The sequence below is a fragment of the Mauremys mutica genome, chromosome 18 (genome assembly GCF_020497125.1).
Source record: "Mauremys mutica isolate MM-2020 ecotype Southern chromosome 18, ASM2049712v1, whole genome shotgun sequence".
Lineage (NCBI taxonomy): Eukaryota > Metazoa > Chordata > Testudines > Geoemydidae > Mauremys > Mauremys mutica.
This window is the reverse complement of record NC_059089.1, coordinates 11,743,877-11,765,979: the sequence shown is the minus strand read 5'-3', so window position 1 is coordinate 11,765,979 and position 22,103 is coordinate 11,743,877. Positions and strand designations below refer to the sequence as shown.

General features: G+C 54.9%; 1 protein-coding gene across 1 annotated transcript in view; it reads left to right on the top strand.

Moving 5' to 3' along the window:
• Positions 1 to 6,181: 6,181 nt before the first annotated feature.
• NIBAN2 (niban apoptosis regulator 2) overlaps positions 6,182 to 22,103 on the top strand; it is a 100,489-nt gene continuing 84,567 nt past the window's right edge. Inside the window, exon 1 of the mRNA XM_044992404.1 lies at positions 6,182 to 6,578. Coding sequence (XP_044848339.1) covers positions 6,524 to 6,578 — 55 coding nt within the window. The 5' untranslated portion in view covers positions 6,182 to 6,523. The remainder of the gene's footprint in view (positions 6,579 to 22,103) is intronic.

The window sequence follows — 22,103 nt, the reverse complement described above, 5'->3', positions numbered from 1 at the left end:
TGGGTGTTACCATACACACTATAAGGAGAGTGATCAGTTAAGGTGAGCTATTATCTGCAGGAGAGAAAAAGAACTGTTTGTAGTGGTAATGAAAATGGCCCATTTCCAGCAATTGACAAGGAGATGTAAGGAACTGGGTGGGAGATAAGCATGGGGAAATTGTTTTACTTTGTGTAATGGCCCATTTTCATCATTTGAGTCAGATGCCATCAGCAGAAGGTTGATTTTCTTTTTTTCTGGTTCAGGTTCTGTAGTTTCCACATCGGAGTGTTGCTCTTTTAAGACATCTGAAAACATGTTCCACACCTCGTCCCTCTCAGATTTTGTAAGGCACTTCAGATTTTTAAATCTTGGGTCAAGTGCGGTATCTATCCTTAGAAATCTCACATTGGTACCTTCTTTGCATTTTGTGAAATCTGCTATGAAAGTCTTCTTAAAACAAACATGTGCTGGGTCATCATCCAAGACTGCTATAACATGAAATATATGGCAGAATGCGGGTAAAACAGAACAGGAGACATACAATTCTCCCCCAAGGAGTTCAGTCAGAAATTTAATTAACTCTTTTTTTTTTTTAACAAGCATCATCAGCATGGAAGTGTGTCCTCTGGAATGGTGGTCAAAGCATGAAGGGGCATATGAATGTTCAGCATATCTGTGAATTCAATCCTTGAGAGGGGCCACTTGGGGATTCAGTTGGGCTTTGGTCCTGCTTTGAGCAGAGAGTTGACCTCCTGAGGTCCCTTCCAACCCTAATAATCTATGAAACCAGCAAAAAAGAAAATCAACCTTCTGCTGGTGGCATCTGACTCAGATGATGAAAATGAACATATGTTGGTCCACTCTGCTTTGGATTGTTATTCAGCAGAACCCATAATCTCTAAAGTTTTACATTTGTTTTTGTTTTTGAGAGCAGATATGTAACAAAAAAGTCTACATTTGTAAGTTACACTTTCAGGATAAAGAGATTGCACTACAGTACTTGCATGAGGTGAATTGAAACATACTATTTCTTTTGTGTTTATCATTTTTACAGTGGTAATATTTGTACTAAAAATAAAGTGAGCACTGTACACTTTGTATTCTGTGTTGTAATAAAGATCAATATATTTGAAAATGTAGAAAAAAAATCTCAAAATATTTAATTTTCAATTGGTATTCTATTGTTTAACAGTGCGATTGACTGAGATTCAATTTTTTAATCACGGTTAATTTTTTTGAGTTAATTGCGTGAGTTAACTGCAATTAATCGACAGCCCTAATCTTGATTGATTAGTGACAGGCAGAGCCCTTTCTCACCCACGGGTTGTCCAAAAGCTTCAGAATAATGCACTGACCGTGGTGACGCAGACATGAATTGTGATTGCACCATATGCAGTTGTAAGCAAATTCTTAGTCATTTGTGATGAGATTTTCATAGGAATTCATGGTCAGATTTCCAAGGACTGAGCGCTAGACAACAGCTGGTTGAAAATGTTCTGATGGAACATTTTTCCATCAGAAAATGCTGTTTCCTGAAAACTGAAACATCCCATGAGAACATGATGATTTAAAAAAAAAATTGTTTTGGGGGAAAAAATGGAAAACAACCATTTTGACAAGGATGAATGTTCTACTTGGACATTTTTTGGCATGGAGCATTTTGATTTTGGTAGGTTTTTTGGGGTGACTTTTCAGTTTTGCAAATTCTTTTATATTATAAAATCTTTTATAATGTAAAAATTGAAACAACATGTTTTGATTTTATATAATATATATAACACCTTTTGCTTGACCCAAAATTAAGGGCTTTTGGGAAATTTTCTTTAGTAGGAAATTTCTAAATCTTTTGTTTGCATTCAGATTCATCCCAAACAAAATCTGCAGTCACGGGATTTCCCCCAAAATCGAAATTCTGGCTTCCCCACAGCATCCACCAGAATCAGACTTTCAAAAGAGCTCAGCTGGAAATTCTGTTCTTTGCAACCTTGTGTCAGGAGGAGCATGGCTGGGGGGCACTTGGACAATGCCAGAGACACTTCACTCCAATGTGATCCTGAGTCATCAGCAGCATGTAAGTGCCAGCTGAGTCAGTGACCATGCGCTGCAGAGAGAGTCTGCTCGATTTGGAAACATGACCTGGACATGCAGCCTGGGGGGTTGGCATCTAACAACCATCACTAAAGAAGGACCAGAAAGAGGCTAACACGGTATAGCTCGGTTTCACCCCCTAGTGGCTAGACCACCTATAGAGATTAATACATCTGCTAGTGGGCCAGGGTCTTTAACTCAAGTAGTCCTGGCTCCTGCTTTGAGATCCTGAGTTCAGCCCCCACAGCTGACCTGTCCAGGCACATCCATGACATGAGGAATAAAGAAGCGCTGCTAAGCGCTGGTGGGGATCAAGCCGAGTCTGCCCGGCTACGGCTGGTGGAAAGTCTGGGCTTGATGGTGGGGGAGTCTGAAGTCCCACACCAGTGTGGCACCGCTAACTCCATCCATCCCACCCAGAGACAAGCTCTCGTGTGAGAACAAGACTCAGTTTCCATGGCCCATTCGCCCACTGGCCTCTCTGCTGAGCCCAGAGGTGAGAGTAAGCCGGTACGCTACAGCGTACCGGTAAGAGCCGGTACACAGCTGACTGTACCGGAAGGGGGCAGCTTCCATGGGGCCCAGCAATTTAAAAGGGACCAGGGTTCCTGGCAGCGGCCAGAGCCCCTGGCCCTTTAAATCGCTGCCAGAGCCTCAGGTCTCCTGGCCACCACCGCTGCTACCATGGGGCTCTGGCAGTGATTTAAAGGGCCTGGGGCTCCCAGCTGCCACTACTGCACCAGCAGCCGGTGCCCCGGGCCTTTTAAATTGCCGCTGGAGCCGCGGCATAGCGGTAGCAGCAGTCAGGAGCCCCGGGCCCTTTAAATCACCGGTGGGCCGCGCTGAAGGGCTGGCTGGGCGAGTCTGGCCCCAGCCCCACCTCTTCCACCTGGGGCCCCGCCCTTTCTGTTTGAGCCGCCCCCTCCCCCCAACCTTGCTCAGGACCCCAGTTGCCCTGCATACCGGTAAGTCCCTAAAGTTACTTTCAGCCCTGGCTGAGCCTGACAATGAAGACCGTGATTTAGTGGCGAGTGCGAGGCTGGATTTTGAGGTACCTTGGCCACTAACCCCTTTCAGACAGGCCAGCAACCAGCTGCCAGATGGCTACAGCGGCCGGGCATCGCTGAACATGACCTGCTGACTTGGCGGGTGGAATCTTTGGCATCTCTAAGCCACGCCCACTAGCGCCGGCTCCCTGTCCCCCTCTAGTGGTGGCTGGGCCACACAGCGGTCGGTGAGCTTGCAACAACTTTGACCGGCAGAGCTGAGTCTTTTAGCTCACTCCATAGAGGCTCATGCAGCAGTGGAGCTGATAAGGGAGGTGGGAGGGGAGAGAACCGTTCCCCCCAGCAACCTTTAGGTGTATGTGTGGGGCTGGGCCTGCCTCCCTACTCTGAGAGTTGTGACATTGGTCACCATGCCACTCACTCACTACTTCCAGGGCCACACCTGAGTGGCACTGTGACCCCATGACAAGCCCCTTGGGACAGGAGCCACCACTGCTGCGTGAGTGTGGGGTGGGCAGCTGGGCCTGCTCTCCACCTTCCCCCTCCCCCGCGAATCTCCCCTCTGAACCAGGCAGGATTAGTGCTACGGTGCCAGGGCGGAGGGTGTGGTTGCAAGTGGTCAGTGCCCCTCATCGATTGCCCCTCTGTCACGGGGATCATGCATTAGGATGCAGAGGCTGGATCCTCTCTGGCAGTGACCCTCGCACGGACGGGTGTGGCGTCACACCTCTATTACCAGTTCTCTGGAGGGATGGTAAATATTTAGCAAGGGGGACCCTCCCCCCTTCTGTGTACTCAGCTATGTTATTTCAAACAGGGACAATGGCTCCAAAGGGGTGGGGGCAGGGTCCAGGGTCCAGACTGAATCCCCGTGCAGAAAGCACCCAGCCTTACGTCAGGCTGAGGGTTCTGAAGCCATCGGAGGCAGCAGATCTCCCACACCAAACCAGCAGGGCTCCCAGAAGTAGCAGACTGCCCGGCTCTGCCCTCTTGCAGGGGTTCGCCCTCCCCGCCCAGTGCGGCGTGTCTCAGCATGGGATGAGCAGGCTGCATGGCGTAATGTGTGTGCACGCGCAGGCGTGATTTGGGCAGGAGCTGTTTACCCGCACATGGGTTTGGGCAGCCCTGTTCCCAAAGCAGAGAGGTGTTAGCAGCAAGGTGGCTCCCCCCCCCCCCCCCCCCGAGGCTGGCAGACTCCTGGGGAATTTTTCTGAGCTCAGTTTGCCAAGAAAAACTATTTCAGTTGGGATAAACAGGACACTCTGTACACAGAGCAGTCATGACACAGGCCACAGGATACCCCCCGCCCCCTTGCCTTGGGAGGCAAGCAGTACCCCCTGGAAAAGATTCAGGCCTCACGACACTGCCCTTGAGCCGTTCAGATTCACTCTCTCTCGTATACACTAAGCCAACCTGGCCCAAATCCTAACACCCATTCATTTAAATGGGACGTAGGTACCTAAACACTGTGAGGATCCGAGCCCCAGGCCCTAAGTCTGGGCATCGGTCAAGCTGAATCCAGCCCAGGGAGGCTCAGATCTGTGCGTGACGCGTCCTGCAGTCTGGAGGAGCAGAGCAGTTCCCTGAACTAGCTAGAGCAGCCTCGTGGGTTGCTCTGCCTTATGGCTGCCACCAAGCAATGGCTCCCTACAGGGCTTTCCAGCAGCCAAGGCACAGAGAGCTGCCTGGCCACACCTCTCCCTCCTCCCCTGGGCATGGCCCCTGCTGCTCTCTATGCCAAGGGCTATGCGGGAGGGAGAGCACATGGCCATTGTGTCAGCTCCATCTTCTTGCAAGAGGGGGATACAGCGAGGGCTGTTTCCACCCTGGTACGGCACCAGAGCAGCCGAATGAGACTGCAGCCTAAGGCAAAATGTGGCCTCTCCGCTTCAGGTCTGGCAGAGGAAGGAGGAGCTTTTCTGTCCGGCCCCACGGCCATCCGTGGGCAGGCCCTGGGCACCCGGCTCCCTTAAGAGCACCTCCGCCCCCACCCCACTGACTGCCCTGTTAGGCAGCCTGAGCAAAGAGGCCCTGGGCTGTAACCGAGGCCCTGCATGGAGCCGTAGAGGGCAGGGGTTGCCCAGTGTGGATCCCCAGTGCAGATGGGCTAGCCCAGAGCAGTGTGTCGGCAGTGAAGGGTTTGCATGGGTCTAATGACACCAATTTCCCCAGTCCACACCAACCCTCGGGCCCCTACAGAGGCTGCCTCTCGCTCCAAGGGGAGCTGCACGCGCTGGGAGGCGGGCGATGATGCTCGCGCTGTCACTGCCCCTGCGGTGTCTGCTTTGTGGGTGGGGGACCCCCCTCTCCAGGGCTCTCAAGCCGCTTCCTGGCCTGAGCATCCAAGTCAGAAGAGGTTTCATTTTGCACCGTTTGCCCCGAACCTTGCTGTGAGTCCCAGGCTTGCTGGACTGTGACAAGCGGCAGAGGATCAGACACGGGGGTAAGGGGGCGAAGAAACCCCTCGTCCAGCGGGTATGTTCAGGCCCCATGTCCCCAGTGAGAGGCACCCTGGCATAGAGAAGGGTCAGGGCTGTGGGTTATGATGATGACGGGCGTCGTCAGAGGGGTGGGGGCGGCCGAGAGCAGGTTTGGGCCCTGGTGAAAACATTTTTTCAGGCCCCCCCAGCAAGGGCGGCCCGGCTAAACAGGGCCAACGAAGCCGGGCCCCGGGCCCCCTTCCGGACCCCGGTAATTTGTACCGGCTTCCCCCCCCCCTCCTGGGCCCTGGGAAAGGGCTGGGTAAATGTTGCAATCCCTTGTGAAGCAACGTCAGAATGAAACCAAGCCAGGTGCCAGCCAGGAGCTGGTTTCACCGGCTGAAAGAGTTGGAGCAGGAAGGTGCCTTCGGTGGCTCTGATCGGGGCGGGGGGGACAGGCCCCTGGCTGGCACGAGGCGTCACAGAAAAGCCCTTTTCTAGCTGCAGGGGCGACCAGCTTCTGCTCCCTGGGTCCAGCTCCGGAGCGTGGGGGTCCCTAGCGGCCACGCGTGGGCGGGGGTGCAGGGGGCTGGGTTTTAGCACAGGCCGGTGCAATCACTGCACGGGGGGGGGAGGGGGTTTAAAAGCTTTTCCTGTTGGGTTCCCACGTTCTTGCCGGAGAAATCTCCCCCCCGCCCCCCGAGCGAGGGAGGGAGGGAGTTTGGCCCGCCCAGCCCCCGCGTGGGACGAGGGGACTCGCCGCCCGGCCCCGCTCTCAGGGTGTGTCCCGGGGCGGAGGCTGGACGTCGGCAGGAGCGTCTCCTCCTCCCGCTGCGGCCCGCCCAGGGCTTCCCTCGGCTGGGAGGAGTCCGGCTGGTTCCTGCCCATGGAGCCGCTCCGGAGCTGAGCACCGGGAGCAGAGCCGCCGCCGCCGCCTGCCCCCCCCCAGCCCCCCTTTGACTTGCAAACCTCCCTGGGGGGTGAGCTGGGATCCCCCCCCCCGCGAGCATCCAGCCCCGGTCCGCCATGGGCGATGTTATCTCCACTCACCTGGACGAGAGCCGGCGCCACTACATCTCAGGTGAGGGGCGTGGGGGCCCCGGGCTGGGGCTGCTCGGGGTCCAGGAGCCGGGGTCAGTTTCCAGGGGGGGATCGGCTCTGCCAGCGTCGGTCCCGTCCCCCCCCCCCTGGCTCTCCGAGGGGGGTGTAAAACCAGGAGCCGATTCTCGCTGGAGGAAAACCTGCTCCGTCGTTTGCCCCCCCAGTAACTAGCGTGATGGGGACAATGTGTTATGAGAGTTCCCAAACTTGTATCTGTCCCACTCCTACTAAATAATGGTGAGGAACCCCCCCCCCGTGAGGGATCCTCTCAAGCTGGGTTTCGTTCCCCTCCCTACAAGGGGATCCTATTTTAATGCCTTAAAACTTTTTTTTCTTTTTTTTAAGTTCCACGTTGCAGCTCTGGGTCTCTCTCTCCTCCTTTGCAGAGCTGGGAGCAGCCTCTCTCTTAAGGGGGGCGGGGAATGGGGAAATAAGGTGTCCCCTGTCTGCCTCCCCCTGAAAGGCTTGTCTTGTGTGGTGGATGTTTGTGTTGGCTGCAGGACCAGGTGATTTGCTTCAGGAGAACAACCCTCTCGTGGCCGGGGCTTCTGCTGGGTCTGTGGGCAGGGGGGAAGGAAGGGGAATGGAGCTCCGTCTAAGGATGAGGAGGAGAAGTTTTGTCCTGGCCACGTGAGCTGTTAAACCATGTTCAGCACTGGTTCAAGGGGGGCCCCTTGGGCCCTGAGCCTGTTGACGGGCACAGGGCTCTGCCTGTGTGGGTAGGATCGCGGATCTGGAACAGTGCCAGCGATGGGTTTGCCTTTTAGTTCAGACAGGGCTCCAGGCCGTCCTGCCACTGAAACGTAGGGTGTAGGAGTCTAGAGAGGTGACAATGCGGCTATTGATTGCGTTGCCCTGTATTTACTCTTGATGTTGTGGGTCTCTCAGTCTGACGTGTTTGGCCTAGAGATTCTTCTTGGACTAATGAGACATCCTGATCCCCAAGTCCTGTCTGGAATAGCTTTTGTAAGCATGCGATTGTGGCTTCTACACAGTTGCTTTTTTGTCCAAGGAGATGGCATCTGACTGCACTGAGGATGGGGGAGGTTGGGGGGCTAATTGGTGCCTGCAGTTACTTGATTGACCCTTATAAGTGGGGTCACTCTGCCACTGAGCACTGTGACTTGGCCTCTGTTTCGGCCTCTTTACTTGGGACATCTCGTAATTTACGACGCAGGCATCTGAGCTCCCAAGGGCCTCTGAGTTGCAGGACTTGACCTCTGTCCCGTCCTTACACAGGCTTCAATTACAATGACTTCAGAGGCTTTTTGAAGGCGCTATTAAGCACGGAGCTACTACTCCGAACATCAGCCTTGCTTGGGACCCCCAGACTTCTCACATCAGGTTACACTAGGAGATGTGGCTTTGATGGCATGAAACCTACCCAACTTCTCACACTGGAGAACCAAGGTGCCTTGGAAACTGTAGACCGTAGTGTCCTCACTCACTCCCTGGAGCAAAACCATGGCTCTGCCCCCGATTTCCAGTGAAACGGGCCCTTCATACAAAGCTACAATTAAAATGCCAGAGGAACTGCATATTGCAGCTGCGTTAATATCAGGGGCTCGCAACATGACTAATGTTGTTGCATTGCTGAATGCCAAAGGAATTATGACTTGTCACTTACTGTAAAGTTTCCTAGTCAGCTCCCTGAATCATGGGATTTCATGTGGGCCAAACACCATTTAAAGGGACACCGTCAGGTTTAAAAACAAAGGCTTCTAAAATGTCCTATTGAACAAATGACACTTTAGATGGTTAAAACCAAGGAGTGAGTAAGATTTATTTTATTAGCCTGGTCTCTTTGCAGGAAAGGAGATTATCTGGCTTCCTCCACCCTTTTCTTTCTTCCTTTTTTTTTTTTTTTTTTAAATGGACGCTACATTAAAATGTGTACTCCAATTTCAAATACGGGTTTTAGCTCCTAAACCTACTGGTGTGTCCTCTTTCTAACTTGAGTCACTACTTGTATCCGACGAAGTGGATATTCACCCACGAAAGCTCATGCTCCAATACGTCTGTTAGTCTATAAGGTGCCACAGGACTCTTTGCTGGGCAGCAGTTCTGCAGAAAGGGACCTAGGGGTTACAGTGGATGAAAAGCTGAATATGAGTCAACAGTGTGCCCTTGTTGCCAAGAAGGCTAATGGCATTTTGGGTTGTATAAGTAGGGGCATTTCCAGCAGATCGAGGGATGTGATCATTCCCCTCTATTCGGCACTGGTGAGGCCTCATCTGGAGTACTGTGTCCAGTTTTGGGCCCCACACTACAAGAAGGATGTGGATAAATTGGAGAGAGTCCAGCGGAGGGCAACAAAAATGATTAGGGGGCTGGAGCACATGACTTATGAGGAGCGGCTGAGGGAACTGAGATTGTTTAGCCTGCAGAAGAGAAGAATGAGGGGGGATTTGATAGCTGCTTTCAACTACCTGAAAGGGGGTTCCAAAGAGGATGGATCTAGACTGTTCTCAGTGGTAGAAGATGACAGAACAAGGAGTAATGGTCTCAAGTTGCAGAGGGGGAGGTTTAGGTTGGACATTAGGAAAAACTTTTTCACTAGTAGGGTGGTGAAGCACTGGAATGGGTTACCTAGGGAGGTGGTGGAATCTCCTTCCTTAGAGGTTTTTAAAGTCAGGCTTGACAAAGCCCTGGCTGGGATGATTTAGTTGGGGATTGGTCCTGCTTTGAGCAGGGGGTTGGACTAGATGACCTCCTGAGGTCCCTTCCAACCCTGAGATTCTATGATTCTACAGATCCACACTAACCCGACGACCCCTCTGATACTTGTATTAAGTAGTGCCTAGAGGCCCAGTCAGGATCAAGGCTCCATTGTACTAGCTAGCATTGAGCAAAGAGCCTTAAAACATGTTTTTCCTTATCTTTAAGGAAAGATGTAGGGGTGTGACTGGCTGTAATGACACCGAGAAGGCACAACTTGCTGTGCAAACCCAAAGAATTTCCAATCTCTTGGGTAAAGGCTCCAACCCCCTAGCCTATAGTAACTGCTGCCACAATTACGTCTTAATGTTCTAGAATAGAATCTCAGGGTTGGAAGGGACCTCAGGAGGTATCTAGTCCAACCCCCTGCTCAAAGCAGGACCAATCCCCAGACAGGTTTTTGCCCATCTACAAGTCTGACTTCTTAATGTTCTATTAATGAGCTCCTCAGAAGTGTTCCTGGCCCACAGTCTTCTGCTGTCTTGCAACCCCCGAGCATCCCCCTCATTTGCAAGACTGATGGAGATGCCCCAGTGCAGGATAAGCCATTTCCACGCTCTCCCCAGTGTAGACACACTCGGAGATCTAAACGACTCATCAAATGTAGTGCCAAGGCGAGCGCTGAGATTTCTGCCCTCTGCTCTTTAGCCTGGCTCGAGGAACACGGTATCCAAAGATCTAGTGGATATTAGAGTACCAGCTACCCCCGCTTTGCTTCTGCACCTTGCTGCAGGCAGCGTTCGGGAAGGTGGCGGCGGTGGTAATGCTAGGGACTCGGCTGAGCTGACTCCCGCCGGTGCAGTGCATCACGGAGGGAATGCCCTGAAGGCTGCCGAAACAGTCGCAGCGTTTCCGTCTGCGGGGTGGGGGAGGGGTGCATGGTGACGCCAGCCCCTCTTGGTTGATGTTAGCCGGGTCCTTCTCCCCCACCCTGGCGAGCTCCGGAGTCTCCTAGACTGCGTCAGCCTGCCAGGGCAGGGACTGTCACGGCGCCTCGCTCAGCGGGGCCCCACCCTGACGCAGGCCACTGCAGCGCCAGAACAAACTGAAGGTGCAGCTGATCCTTCCCCACAATCCCAACGTGCTCCCCTTTCCCTCCTTATCTGTAACTTCCTGCCTAGGGGTCCTCTGCTCCCTAAACGAGGGGTAACACTGTGTTGCCACTGTTGGCTGGGCTCCTTGCATCCCTCCCTGCATGCTGCCCTTCCATCTCCCTCTGTTTCAGGGGCTCCCTGCAACCCCCAGCCCTTCCCTCATGCCAGGGTCCCTCAAGCTGCCCCCTTGGGCTCTTCGTGCCCTCAGTCCCACCCCACACCAGGGCCCCGCATTCATGCCTCAATGCGGCCAGGGGCTCCGTGTGCCCCCCCCATCCCCCACCATTCTTTCTCGGTCTGCTCGGGAGAGACCCTGAATGGGATTAGACTCATAGAATCTCAGGGTTGGAAGGGAGATCACCTAGTCCAACCCCCTACTCAAAGCAGGACCGATCTCCAGACAGATTTTTGCCCCAGATCCCCAAATGGCCCTCAAGGATTGAACTCCCAACCCTGGGTTTAGCAGGCCAACGCTCAAACCACTGAGCTCCCTCCTCCCGCATTGGGCCTATCAACGCTGCGAGGATGGGCAGAAATGGGATGGGCCCTTGTTCTGCTGGAAGCAGTTAAGGGGTGCCGATAACTCGTTCTCTGATCTCCAGACAGGTGCTTGAGACTGTGGCTCTGCTGGACAGATGGCAGGGCCCCCGTGTGCCCTCCGTTACCCTCTTTCCGTCTTTCTCCAATGTTGCCCATTGACACCGAGCACGTTCCCCCGAAATCTGGGCGCTGATCAGATGGGGTGTATAACATCTGTTGCTTTAGACGGACTCCCTCGAGTGGCGCATAGGGCCTCACAAGCTCAGCCAGTGCTGGCATGTCTGGTCCCCTACGGCGCGGTCAGGGGCGGCTCTAGGGATTTTGCCGCCCCAAGCACGGCAGGCAGGCTGCTTTCGGTGGCATGCCTGCGGAGGATCCGCTGGTCCCGCGGCTTCCGCGGACCTCCCGCAGGCGTGCCGCCGCAGGCAGCCTGCCTGCCACCCTCACGGCAACCGGCAGAGCGCCCCCTGCAGCTTGCCGCCCCAAGCACGCGCTTGGCGTGCTGGGGCCTGGGTAGCACCTAGCCACCCCACTGTGCTAGGCACCATAGAAACACAACACGCTCCCTGCCCCAGAGCTTTTAAACAGCTGGGACGGACCGTGAGAGGCACAGAGCGGTGAAGTGACTTGCTCGAGCAGGTCCTAGTCTGAGCACGGCTCTGTCCACCTGAGCCCTGTGCTCCTGGATGTAATCTAGAGCTTTTTTTTTTTATGTTAAAAAGGCAAACAACGTGCCGTGCCATGCCGTGCCCATGGTGTTTAGAATAGCAGGTGCTTCCTAAGGCTTGTGCATCCTTCTAGCCATTTACAGTTCCAACAAACACGCTATGAAAGCACCTCTCCAACTGCAGGTTTGCTATACCCGTGACGCTCCCCCCCCCACCCCACCTCCCTGCCTTAGAAGACCTGCACTGGGATCTGCAGGGTTAGGGACGGTGTCATTTCAGAAAATCTCTATGGGTAGGGAGGAGTTTGCTTTCCTCATGTCGGTCTCCCACTTTTCTTCCCCCGCCCTCCCCAGACGTTGAAGACCTCATGGCACGTACAGACCTATGAAAAGGTGGGACGTGGGGGGGAAAACCAGGGGGTGACTGGTCCCCTGGTTAGGGATCTGTTTTGCACTGACCCGGCAATGGCTGGCGGGAGCACGGTTTGCGCTAGCTGGGACGGCGAGCGTGGGCACCCTGCACTGCATCTAGTTCACTCGGCTGGTTCAGAAGCAGGGCCTGTCCCTCCCGTCGAAAGGAGACGGCACCGAATGCATTACGAAGCTGGGTGGGCCTTCTCCCCATCCACTCCGCGACGCCCTGGACAGCGCAAGGACGTTCCCTGTGGCGAGCCCATGAGCTCACGGGTTGCTCTGGGAAGCTTTTCTAGTGGAGTCGCCCATCCCCTGCCGCCACGCCTCCCGTCCTTCCTAAATAAAACAGCCGTGCTATTTTCAGGGAGGTTTGGGGGTTAGTTTCCAGGAGGCTCCTGGCATAAAAGGCCTTAGTTATTGCAGCTGTGAGCCAAGCGCCTCCCCCGAGCTCGGGGAGGCGCAGCCTGGCACGGTTTGTTTTTCATTTGGAACTCATTCCTGCCTGAGCTTCCTTCGTGCCTGAGCAAGCCCGGCCCAGAGCCATTGCTCTCCCTCAAATAGTGGGTGTGGGCGTGCACACCTATGTAGAGGGGGAAGGGAGTGAAAAGGAGGCAGCAGGTTTAAAACAAATAAAAGGAAGTTCTTCTTCACGCAGCGCACAGTCAACTTGTGGAACTCCTTACCTGAGGAGGTTGTGAAGGCTAGGACTATAACAATGTTTAAAAGGGGACTGGATAAATTCATGGTGGCTAAGTCCATAAATGGCTATTAGCCAGGATGGGTAAGAATGGTGTCCCTAGCCTCTGTTCGTCAGAGGATGGAGATGGATGGCAGGAGAGAGATCACTTGATCATTGCCTGTTAGGTTCACTCCCTCAGGGGCACCTGGCATTGGCCACTGTCGGTAGACAGATACTGGGCTAGATGGACCTCTGGTCTGACCCGGTACGGCCTTTCTTATGTTCTTATGTTCTTATTATGTTCTTATGTTCTTATGAGGCACCGGAGGCTTCGTCTACACTGTGTCTCCCAGTGCAGACTCTGCTTGCACTAGTGCATTTGACCCCGGTTAACCGGATTCGTTTCAGTGGTGCCAGTCACGTCTATGCAAACACTTTGCAACGGTGCAGCTGCACTTGTGGATGAAGCCTAGCGTGGACCCGGCCTTTTTGGTGGTCTCGAGCCAAGGCAACATTTTTGGAGAGGGAGCCCAGACCACGTCGGACAAACACTGAAATCCGACTCATTGGGAGACGCCCTGGATGAGGTTTCAGCTGGTCCTAACAGTAAAAATTTAATTAATACACTTCTTCATTTCCCAAAGGGCCTTGGCTCTCCTTGGAGCTGAGTGAATAATTAGCTACCGCTAACTTGCTTGACTAATCTTAGCCTCTTTCTGCTCCTGCCATGAAAATCAGCCAACCGGAGCGGTCTCTGCTGTGCCATGGGGAATAACTTTGTCTTCCATGGATTGCAAACTGCTTGGTGGGTGCGGCCAGTCATGTGGCTTCAGTTCCGTTCCCTGACTGGCTGAGCCTGTTGTATAGCAGCACTTCTAGCATGTGCAGCTGAAGATCCTCTCCTGCCCGGGAGGGTCTGGCTCCCAGGCCTGTGCTCAGACCATGCTGCTTCACTAACCCAGCCTGCCTGCAGCAGACCCTGAGTTCGGTGTCCAACCCTCTACCCCTTGGCTGGCTGTGCCAGTGCTCGGTTCAAGGCCCCGTCAAACCGTCCGCTGTTCCCCTTACAGACAGCGGGTCCCACTCTCTCCCGGGACTGCCGTTCCTTTCACACGCCACAGCGCTGGAGACTTTCTGGTTGTGTAAAACGAGCCCTGACAGAGCCCCTCTGAGCACACGGAGGCCAAACCTCCTGCACCAGAGGGGATTGGAGTCCCTTAGCAACGGCCGAGGGGATAAACACAACTGATTGGAGGGCAAAATCTTCCTGGCATAGTTCGGAGGGTGGAGAGAGGGAGAATATTGGCTGGAGGTGCCTCTCTCTTCTTCCTCCATCCCACGGGGAAAAATCCCTCCGTGTCATTCTGCAGCACACTTCTCCCCTGTCCCAGGCTCTGCCGGGACCTACGGCAGAGACCAGCCCTGCACACAACTGCTCATTCTCTCTAGAGTTAAAGCTTCTCTCTTCTCGTCTCGTTCTGTGAAAGTCCCAGGAGGAAGCCTGTTTGCAATTAGTGGTTCTGCTTTGGCCTTTCCTGGCTTGCCAGCTTCCAGGGGGCAGGGCTTTCAGTGGAGCAGCAGAGCCGATGCCAGCTGTACCACAAATGCCCAGTTGCGCTTGGTTGAGAGCTGGCCGGGGGGAGAGGGGTTTCTCTGTAGACAAAGGAAAGTCACCAGCCTATTCAAGGGGCATCGGCGTAACAATGCCCTGCCTGTCAATGCGGACTTTAAAGACTGTCTCTGTTTTTGAATCCTTGTTTTGTGGCATTTCTGGTGAGGTTTCCAGGCAGGAGTTTGGAGTGGGTCGTAGTGTCCAAGACTGGGATTTTCCCAAATGGGAGCTGAGGCCTGGCTGGGCCACTGGATGGCTGCTTGGTGGGGCAGCTCATGAAGCCTGCACAGGGCAGCCGAGGAGCCACCCTCATCAGGCATCAGCAGCTTCGAAGCTGCCAGTCCCTCTGGAGAGTCCCAGTACGATTCTGAAGTGGGACTGGACTCTGGCTCTCGGGTGCTTTGCCCTGAATTCCATGATCTGCATCATCCCAGAGCAGCTCAGCTGTCTTGGTGGTGCTTCATAGGTGGAAAAGCAGAGCGTGGTCTGGGAGAGGTCCAGCTGATTCCAAACGATGTGCCATGCCTGCCTGAAGAGCACAAGCCCCAGCAAAGCATCCCACCCATGCTATCGGAGCGCCACGGGCCTGCCAGCAAACACCAGCTCAGATTCAGACTCCTGGTCCTGAGCCATTGATGGGCCTGGCCCCAGCTACCCCCACAGTTTCCACCCCTTAATCAGAGACCAAGACCCATTCCAGCAATTGCACGCCAAGGACCAGGACTACCAGCTGCGAGGGCGGGCTCCACAGAGCAGGGGCTACGCAGGGGTTCTCAAACATTTTTTTGCTGGAACCCCCTTTCAAATCATTTCAGGCTGCGACGACCTGCCCCAAAAGTGACGACTCCACCCCACACCGTGGCCACCCTTATTTCTGTGCTGCTGCTGGCGGCGGTGCTGCCCGGCCAGCAGCTGCTGCTTTCTGGCCACCCAGCTCTGAAAGCAGAGTGGAGAGCGGCGACTGCTGGCCGGGTGCCCCGCTCTGAAGGCAGCGCCCCCACCAGCAGCAGTGTAGAAGTAAGGGTGGCAGCATGGCTGGGTATTGCTGCCCTTACTTCTGCGCTGCTGCTGGCAGCGGCGCTGCCTTCTGAGCTGGGTGCCTGGCCTGCAGCCACTACTCTCGCAACCCCTCTACAATAGTCTTGTGACCCCCCACCCCGCTTTTGGGTTGGGACCCCCAGTTTGAGAAACGCTGGTCTAGAGCATTCAGTGAAGACGAGGCCCAGCTGTGGACCCAGAGTGTGAGCTGGGATCCCGCAGTGGTCAGGGGAAAGCCATTTAACCCAGGCAATGGTGCCTGGGGTGAATCTCTGATACATGCTTGTGGAAGGGGGCAGGGGACTGAGAGTCAGGATCTGGCTGTTAAACGTAAGCACCTTTCTACGACTCTGGGGTAAACACCCAGAGATCTGGGGTTGAGGCCGCAGTCTGTGAGACCTTGAGCAAGCTGCTTGAGCCCAGCCTGTGAACAGTGCAGCTATGCTGTTGGGTCAGTGAGCGTGTGTCCCTGGGACCAGAATGGCCCTGCTGCAGGATCTGGCCTGGGGTCTCTTTCTTTCAGTGGTTTGTTTGTTTGTTTTCCAAACCCTTGGCAGACTGGCCACCTATCGGAGCAGCCAGTCAGCTGAACTAGTGAGGCTACCTGCAGGCTGGCTGGGTGCATGTGTCCTCCAGCCTCCCAGGCCTTTGCATGCTGCCACCTGAGCCTCCATTGCTCCTGTCAGTGGGCAGATCGGTGGCTGCCGACGGGTGGCTCGTGCTGCTCCAGCCCGGTGCCCATTCCTGACGTGAGCACTGGCTTGTGTCGGGGCACAAGGCACGGCTGGCCTCTGGGGAAGGGATCAGCGATAGAAGCCTGCCAGTGGAAGTGGGGAGCAGAGGAAATGGGCACTTCAAATCTCTCCTTCCCAGCGGCTCAGACCTTCCTGTGCTGCACCTCACTGATGCCAAGCTGCAGCCATCCTCGGTTTTCACTGGGAACCGTGGCCTCCCCAGTCCCGGATTGCAGGCACAGAACCCCCAGTGCATCGGCGCACGCTGGGGATTTTGGTGCACCCATGCCATCGCACGTCCACACTGGGCATTTACACGTGACCACAGGAGGTTGTGGGCAGAGCTGGTTAATGCTCTTGGGTGCCCTTGTTCTTAGATCTCTGTGCGCGTCCTGAAGCGGGGTAGGGTTATCCTCCTTGTCTCGGAGATGGGGAAACTCAGGCCCAGGGGGTGGGTAATTCGGTCGCTCTCCTGCAGGGAGGCAGTGTCAGAACCCAGGTCTTTCGACTTCTCCCTCCAGTAGACTGTGGTGCCAGGGACACAACAAGCTGTGGCGGTAGAGCACTGAAGCGAGTGATAATGGGGGCGTGGCGGGACTGCACATAAACAGGCTTGTTCAACGCAGCGACCTCTTCCACCCACCCCCCGCATCGCAGCGAGAGAGGGGCCTGTTGAGACCAGCTTAGCAGGGGTGCTGAGTTGTCTCCCCTCCCACACCCTGCAGAAGGAGGGTCTCCCACTCCTCCCCAGGCTGCCCCATGCGGGCAGTGTGGAGGGAATTGCTGGAGGTGCTCTCTTGTCCATGGCAGGGGTGGGGTGAGGGAGAGCGGGCTGGTCCGGTGTCTCTTCTGGATGGAAGGTGCATGTTGCTGCAGGTTTACGGCTGTGTCGACTGCTAAGACGATGAACCTCCCCCTCCACTAACTGGTGGTCGAGGGTCCCCTGTGAGTCCGGGAACAATGGCTGGGGGGGATAGGGGGAGGGTTGGTAATGGGAGGATGGAGCAGCAGGGCACCCTCCAGTGACCAGAGTAGCCGCTGGGACTCCAGGGCAGGGTCCTTGGGGATGGCGCCGAGGGGAATGGAGCTGGGCAAGCCTCTGTGCCTCACTTTCTGCACCTGTAAAATGGGGGTAACCCAGCCCCTTTCTTACGGCTGTTTTGGAGGTGTTAATTGTTAGCAAGGTGCTTGGAGAGCTCAGACCTGCACTGTAGGAGCAAAGAGTTTGGTGACAGCAGGGAAACAATGTGGCTGCTGGCTTCTCCTAGGCATTGGTGACTGTGACACACACCCACTTTCTCTCTGTCCTAAGCTGTAATAAGGGAGTCTCTCTTGGGCCCCCAGGTGCCTCCCGCTCACCCGATTTCATTTCCTCTCTTGTATCCCAGCACCTTCCTCCCGGTCCGTTTTAAACCGGGCTCTCGGAGTTCCTGCTCCTCACACCTCCCTGGTCTCTCCTGAGTAGGCAGAAGTTGGGAAACTTCTAAAAATGGTCAAAAAATGTAACTTTTCCCTCCTCCCCCATCCCCCGAGTTCCGTCCTGCTGCATTTCCTCCTCCGGCTTTTTACAATCCCCTCTTGGGGCTGGCCCTGCCATCTGCAGCCGAAACAAAGCAGGGAAGCTGTCTCCCTGCAGGAACCCTCCCCACGCTGAGCCGCCCTCCACGATGGCTGGGGCTGGGTTTGTTTAAAGCTGTGTCTAACCAGTCTCAACCCGGGAGCCGCTTGCGGCCCCATCGGCGCCCAGCTGCAGCCCGTGTCACATGCTCAGGGCCATACAGGTAGCATAGATATTCTGTGGATGCGGCCCATGAAACACACAGAGCGTTACATGTGCGGCCCGCAGTGGTAAATGGGTTGAGAACCACTGCTCTAAACCAGAGCGTCTGTTGCAAAGAGCTCATCAGTTTAGCAGCTACGGTTCTAAACAGCTGGTGTATGGGTGTGGGGCGTCTGTTAAACGTGGGGGAGGAGTCTGTTGCAGGTGGTGTGTGTATGATGCCAACTTGGCCAAGGCTGGGGATTGAACTGGGGACTTCCAGCGCCGATGGCACAAACCTCTGGAGCTCGAGCACCAGGCCCTTGTACGGAGTCCTAACAAACCATGTCCGGGGGGGAAAGGCACAGAGGGTCACGTCATGTGGGCATGTCCGTACTGGAGCTCTCACGCCCCCGTCTCACTAGCACACAGCTTGTCTCTTGGGCTTTCTCGACCTGAGATGTTTAGCGTCAAGGCAAGAGGTTGCCCTCGTGATCCCACAGCCCAACCAGCGCTGGCAGCGGTGGGAGGACAAAGAAGCAGGTGGGGTTTTTACCCCCCCCGACTCGAGGGTTCTGATCAGGGTTAGCGGCTGTGTTAGCCGAAGCCCTGTCTACACTTGCGTTCGCAGCTGCGGCTCCTGCGTAGAAGCCCCGTTGCTGCAAGTCAGCGTTTAGTATTTCTAGTGTAGACGAGGGGATACAAGACTTCATGTGCCTGCTTGCTCTGCTCCCAGTTCTCTCATTAGCCCCGGGCTGATCCTAGGTTCCCACTCAATCTTTCATCGGGAGCTTCTAATCCCTCTTGCACTTGCCTTGGGCGGGTCACTGGTGGGCCTTGTGCAGGGGGGTTCACAGCACTCACTGCATGGTGGATGCAGGGGCCTGGTTCAGGTGACCCTCTTCCTCCGCTGCATTCCAATACCGCCATCCCCCGAACTGCACCAGCTGCCTGAGGCGTCTGTGTCCAAGCCACATAGATTAGTGAAGAGGATGGAAAGATGGTGATTTCCTCCACGTCACAAGGTCGGAGGAGAAATCCTCTGGGCACATGCCTTATAGCTGCTGAGCCGAGTCTCTGGTAAGAACGCAGCCTGTGCACCTTAAGGTCCATGTTCTTTAAAAGGACGGGCAATGTGATACCAACGGACAAATCAGAGGAGGGTTGCTTTAGGTAAGGGACTGAAAGCTTGTGGTTGGTATATGTAGGGCGGCGGCACGGTCTTGGGGACGTTGCACAGGGCTCACTTTATTCCCAATTCTGCCAATGACTGGCTGTGGCCTTGGGCATGTCACTTTGCTCCTCTTTGTGCCTCAGTTTCACCGTGTGGGGGTGTGGGTTAAGCAAGGAATGATACAGGCTCACACATCTTTAAAACAGCCTGAGATCCTGGGAGGAAAGTGCTATAGAAGCAGTATTATTCGCTTAATGTACTGCCTGGGGCTGTGAAATTGGGTGGCCAAGGGCTCAGGTCCAGGCTGGAAATCCCGCGATCCGCCTTCCCTTGTGATAGCGTGGTGCTTCTGGCACCAACTGGAGCAGTGTGTGCGAGGGTGGGGGAATAAAGAGGACTCCCTCTCTTGGGGAGGGCCGGACAACTGACTGGTCACCTGTTTCTGTGCTTACGGGAATACGCTGGAGCTCTAAGCTTCCTACGACCTGGGGGCATGATGGGGAGGGGCTGGAGGGGTTTCTTGCCCGCAGAGTGGGGAATAAAGTGGTGTTTGCTTTCCCTGTCTCGCTGCCTCCCGCCAGCCATTTCCCAGCACCCAGCTCCTGGAGTCTAGACGCTGCTCCCTGCACCAGTCACGCCCAGGTGTGGTCCTGGACACCGCTGGGCACTTTGGGTCCCAAGACGTTCCAGGTTCAGCTGGCAGAAGGGCTGAGGTGGTGTCCGAAGATCGTTATCTGTTATCGTCATCTGACTTCTCCTTCCCCCACTGTGGTGATCCCGGAGCCTCCCATGTACATTTGGGCAGCTTTACCTCCATTTTCGCTTGGGAAGGGGCCCCTTGACTCCTGAAACTTTGTCTTATTGGCTTGTGAGGTGGAGACGGCCTTCTCCCCAGGAGACGTTCTTGCTGTGCCACCCGCTGCTCTTCCCAGGGTAGGGAATGCGTTTCCCGGCCCCTACAGCGCACCAGTTATGCTGCAGGGTGCTGGCTGCTGGGACCTCAGTTACCCTCCTGCTTGTGTGTCCACCAGCCAAGACTGGAGGCACTAGAAGCTTGTTCGATGTGATCTGGTTCGGTGGCCCTCTGTGCTGGGATGCTGACTCCTTGCCAGGCTCTGTAGCTGTCGATCAGTTTGACGCGGCTGGAGCCCTTTGAGCTGCTCGGTGAGGGGATGTGTTGGAAGTGCCGGGACCTGGCACGCTGTGTGGTAGAGAAGCGGTGACTGTTTCTGCCCCACGTCTCTCTTCTCCCCTCCTCCGGGGGCATCCCGTGCCCTTTGCGTGCATCTGCAGCCGTGAGTCTTTCTTCAGCCCTCTGGGCACCACGGCTCGAGCAGAGGTGGAAGCAGTAGTGCAGGCAGGGCTTGGGTGTCATCCGACCCTGCATGGAGGTTGGACAACATGGGGTTGTGAGCACCTGCTCCCGTTTTTATACCAGCGCCGGCGCAGCAGTAGCAGTGGATCAGCAGTAGGGGGCAGGCTAGTGCAGACCAGTGTTCAAGCCCCTCCTGAGCGAATGGAGATGCCCAGGTTTGGAAGCTTTCAGCCCCTTTAGCCTTTGCATGGGAATTCTGTGAGCTACGTGTGCACACGCCCTTGGACTGCCGGAGGCTCCCCACGTACTAGCGAAGGGGGGTGCCCTGCCATTGGGTTGGCTGGGGCTAGCGTCTCCTCCAGCCTGTGAGGATCCGTCTCCAACGCCTTGTTCCCTGAGTGCTGGAGTCTCCCTTTCACGCACTCTTGTTGTTTGGCCGCCTGGTAAACAGGCACGTCTGGAGGTGGGAGGGAGAACTGCTTCCCGCAGCCCCTCCCTGGGCTCTCTCGTGCTCTGCCCCAGGGGTGATCAGTTGGCAAAACGTTCCAATGGGTCAAATTCGGAGGCCAGCTACCTCCCCTCCCTGTCTGCGGACATGGATTTTAGAGAGTGCTTAGAGGAAAGGCTGAAAGGTGGCATATGCATGTAAATTGCAGTATGCCCTTGCTTTGGCCTCCAGCCAGCACGTTAGATTCAAGGTGTGGGCAGAAGGAAAGAGAAATCTATATTAGCCTCCACTACAGTGAGGAGCTTGAACCTGAGGCCTGTGGATAGAAAAGTGTGTGTCAGAGACTCGTAAGCACCAGGGCCTAATAACAGCTGAAAACGGACTTGGGGCTGTTTGGTTGTCTGAATAAACTTTTGTTTTTTAAATACATAAAAGTCTTTGTGGGTTTTCTTTTTTTTCCCCCGGCGCTGGAATGCTGGAATTGGGTTTCCTGCTGGCACAAACCAGCTCTGCAGACCAAACTTTTATATCAAGTTTTATATTCTCCTCTCCCTTGGACTGACTGTGTGTGTGAGAGAGAGAGACAGAGAGAGATTGCAAAAGGCTAGATCCTTTCCTCCCTTGGGAAGAAAGAGAAGCTTATGCAATGGCCGATCACAGCTCTGATACTGCTCTCGCTTTTGAAGAAGGTATTGCCAAGACTCTAAAAATAAAGGACTTAACCTCTGTCTTGGATCCTTTGCCAGCGCTTACCTCAATGTGTCTTTGGCACACGCAGCTGGAGGACTGTTGGAACTTGTAAGAATTTGAAAGAGGAATGAAGCAGGATGGGGTGGGGGGAGACAGACTGAAACACTGAGAGCTATGGGGAAAAAACCTGCAGAACTACCCAGGGAACTTGGCAAACCTGCTACCCATAATGCACTCCTACAGGTAGCCTGCTGTATTGAATTGCATGGGCCCATGCGATCCATTCCCTCCTCCTTCCCCCCCCCCCGTCCCCTTGTATCAGAGAGAATTATCTCCTTGCCAAATTTCACAAGCACAAAATGGCCTCTGGGCCTGTCCCACGTAGGCGAGTGAAGCTACCATGAAACTTGGTAATAAGATGATACTCCACTGTATGGCCCTGTTGCCTTAAAACGCCTGCTGCAGTTATATAACGTGTAGCAGCAGGGGCTGCAATTCGAAGCAGAAACAGCCGTACCCAGGACTGACCGGGAGGGAACACGTCAGCCTGGAACGTTCTTGTTCAGGGTTTTACTGGAGCCTGTTAACCTCCCTGGATGGGCCACTGCTGCACGGGAAGCCAG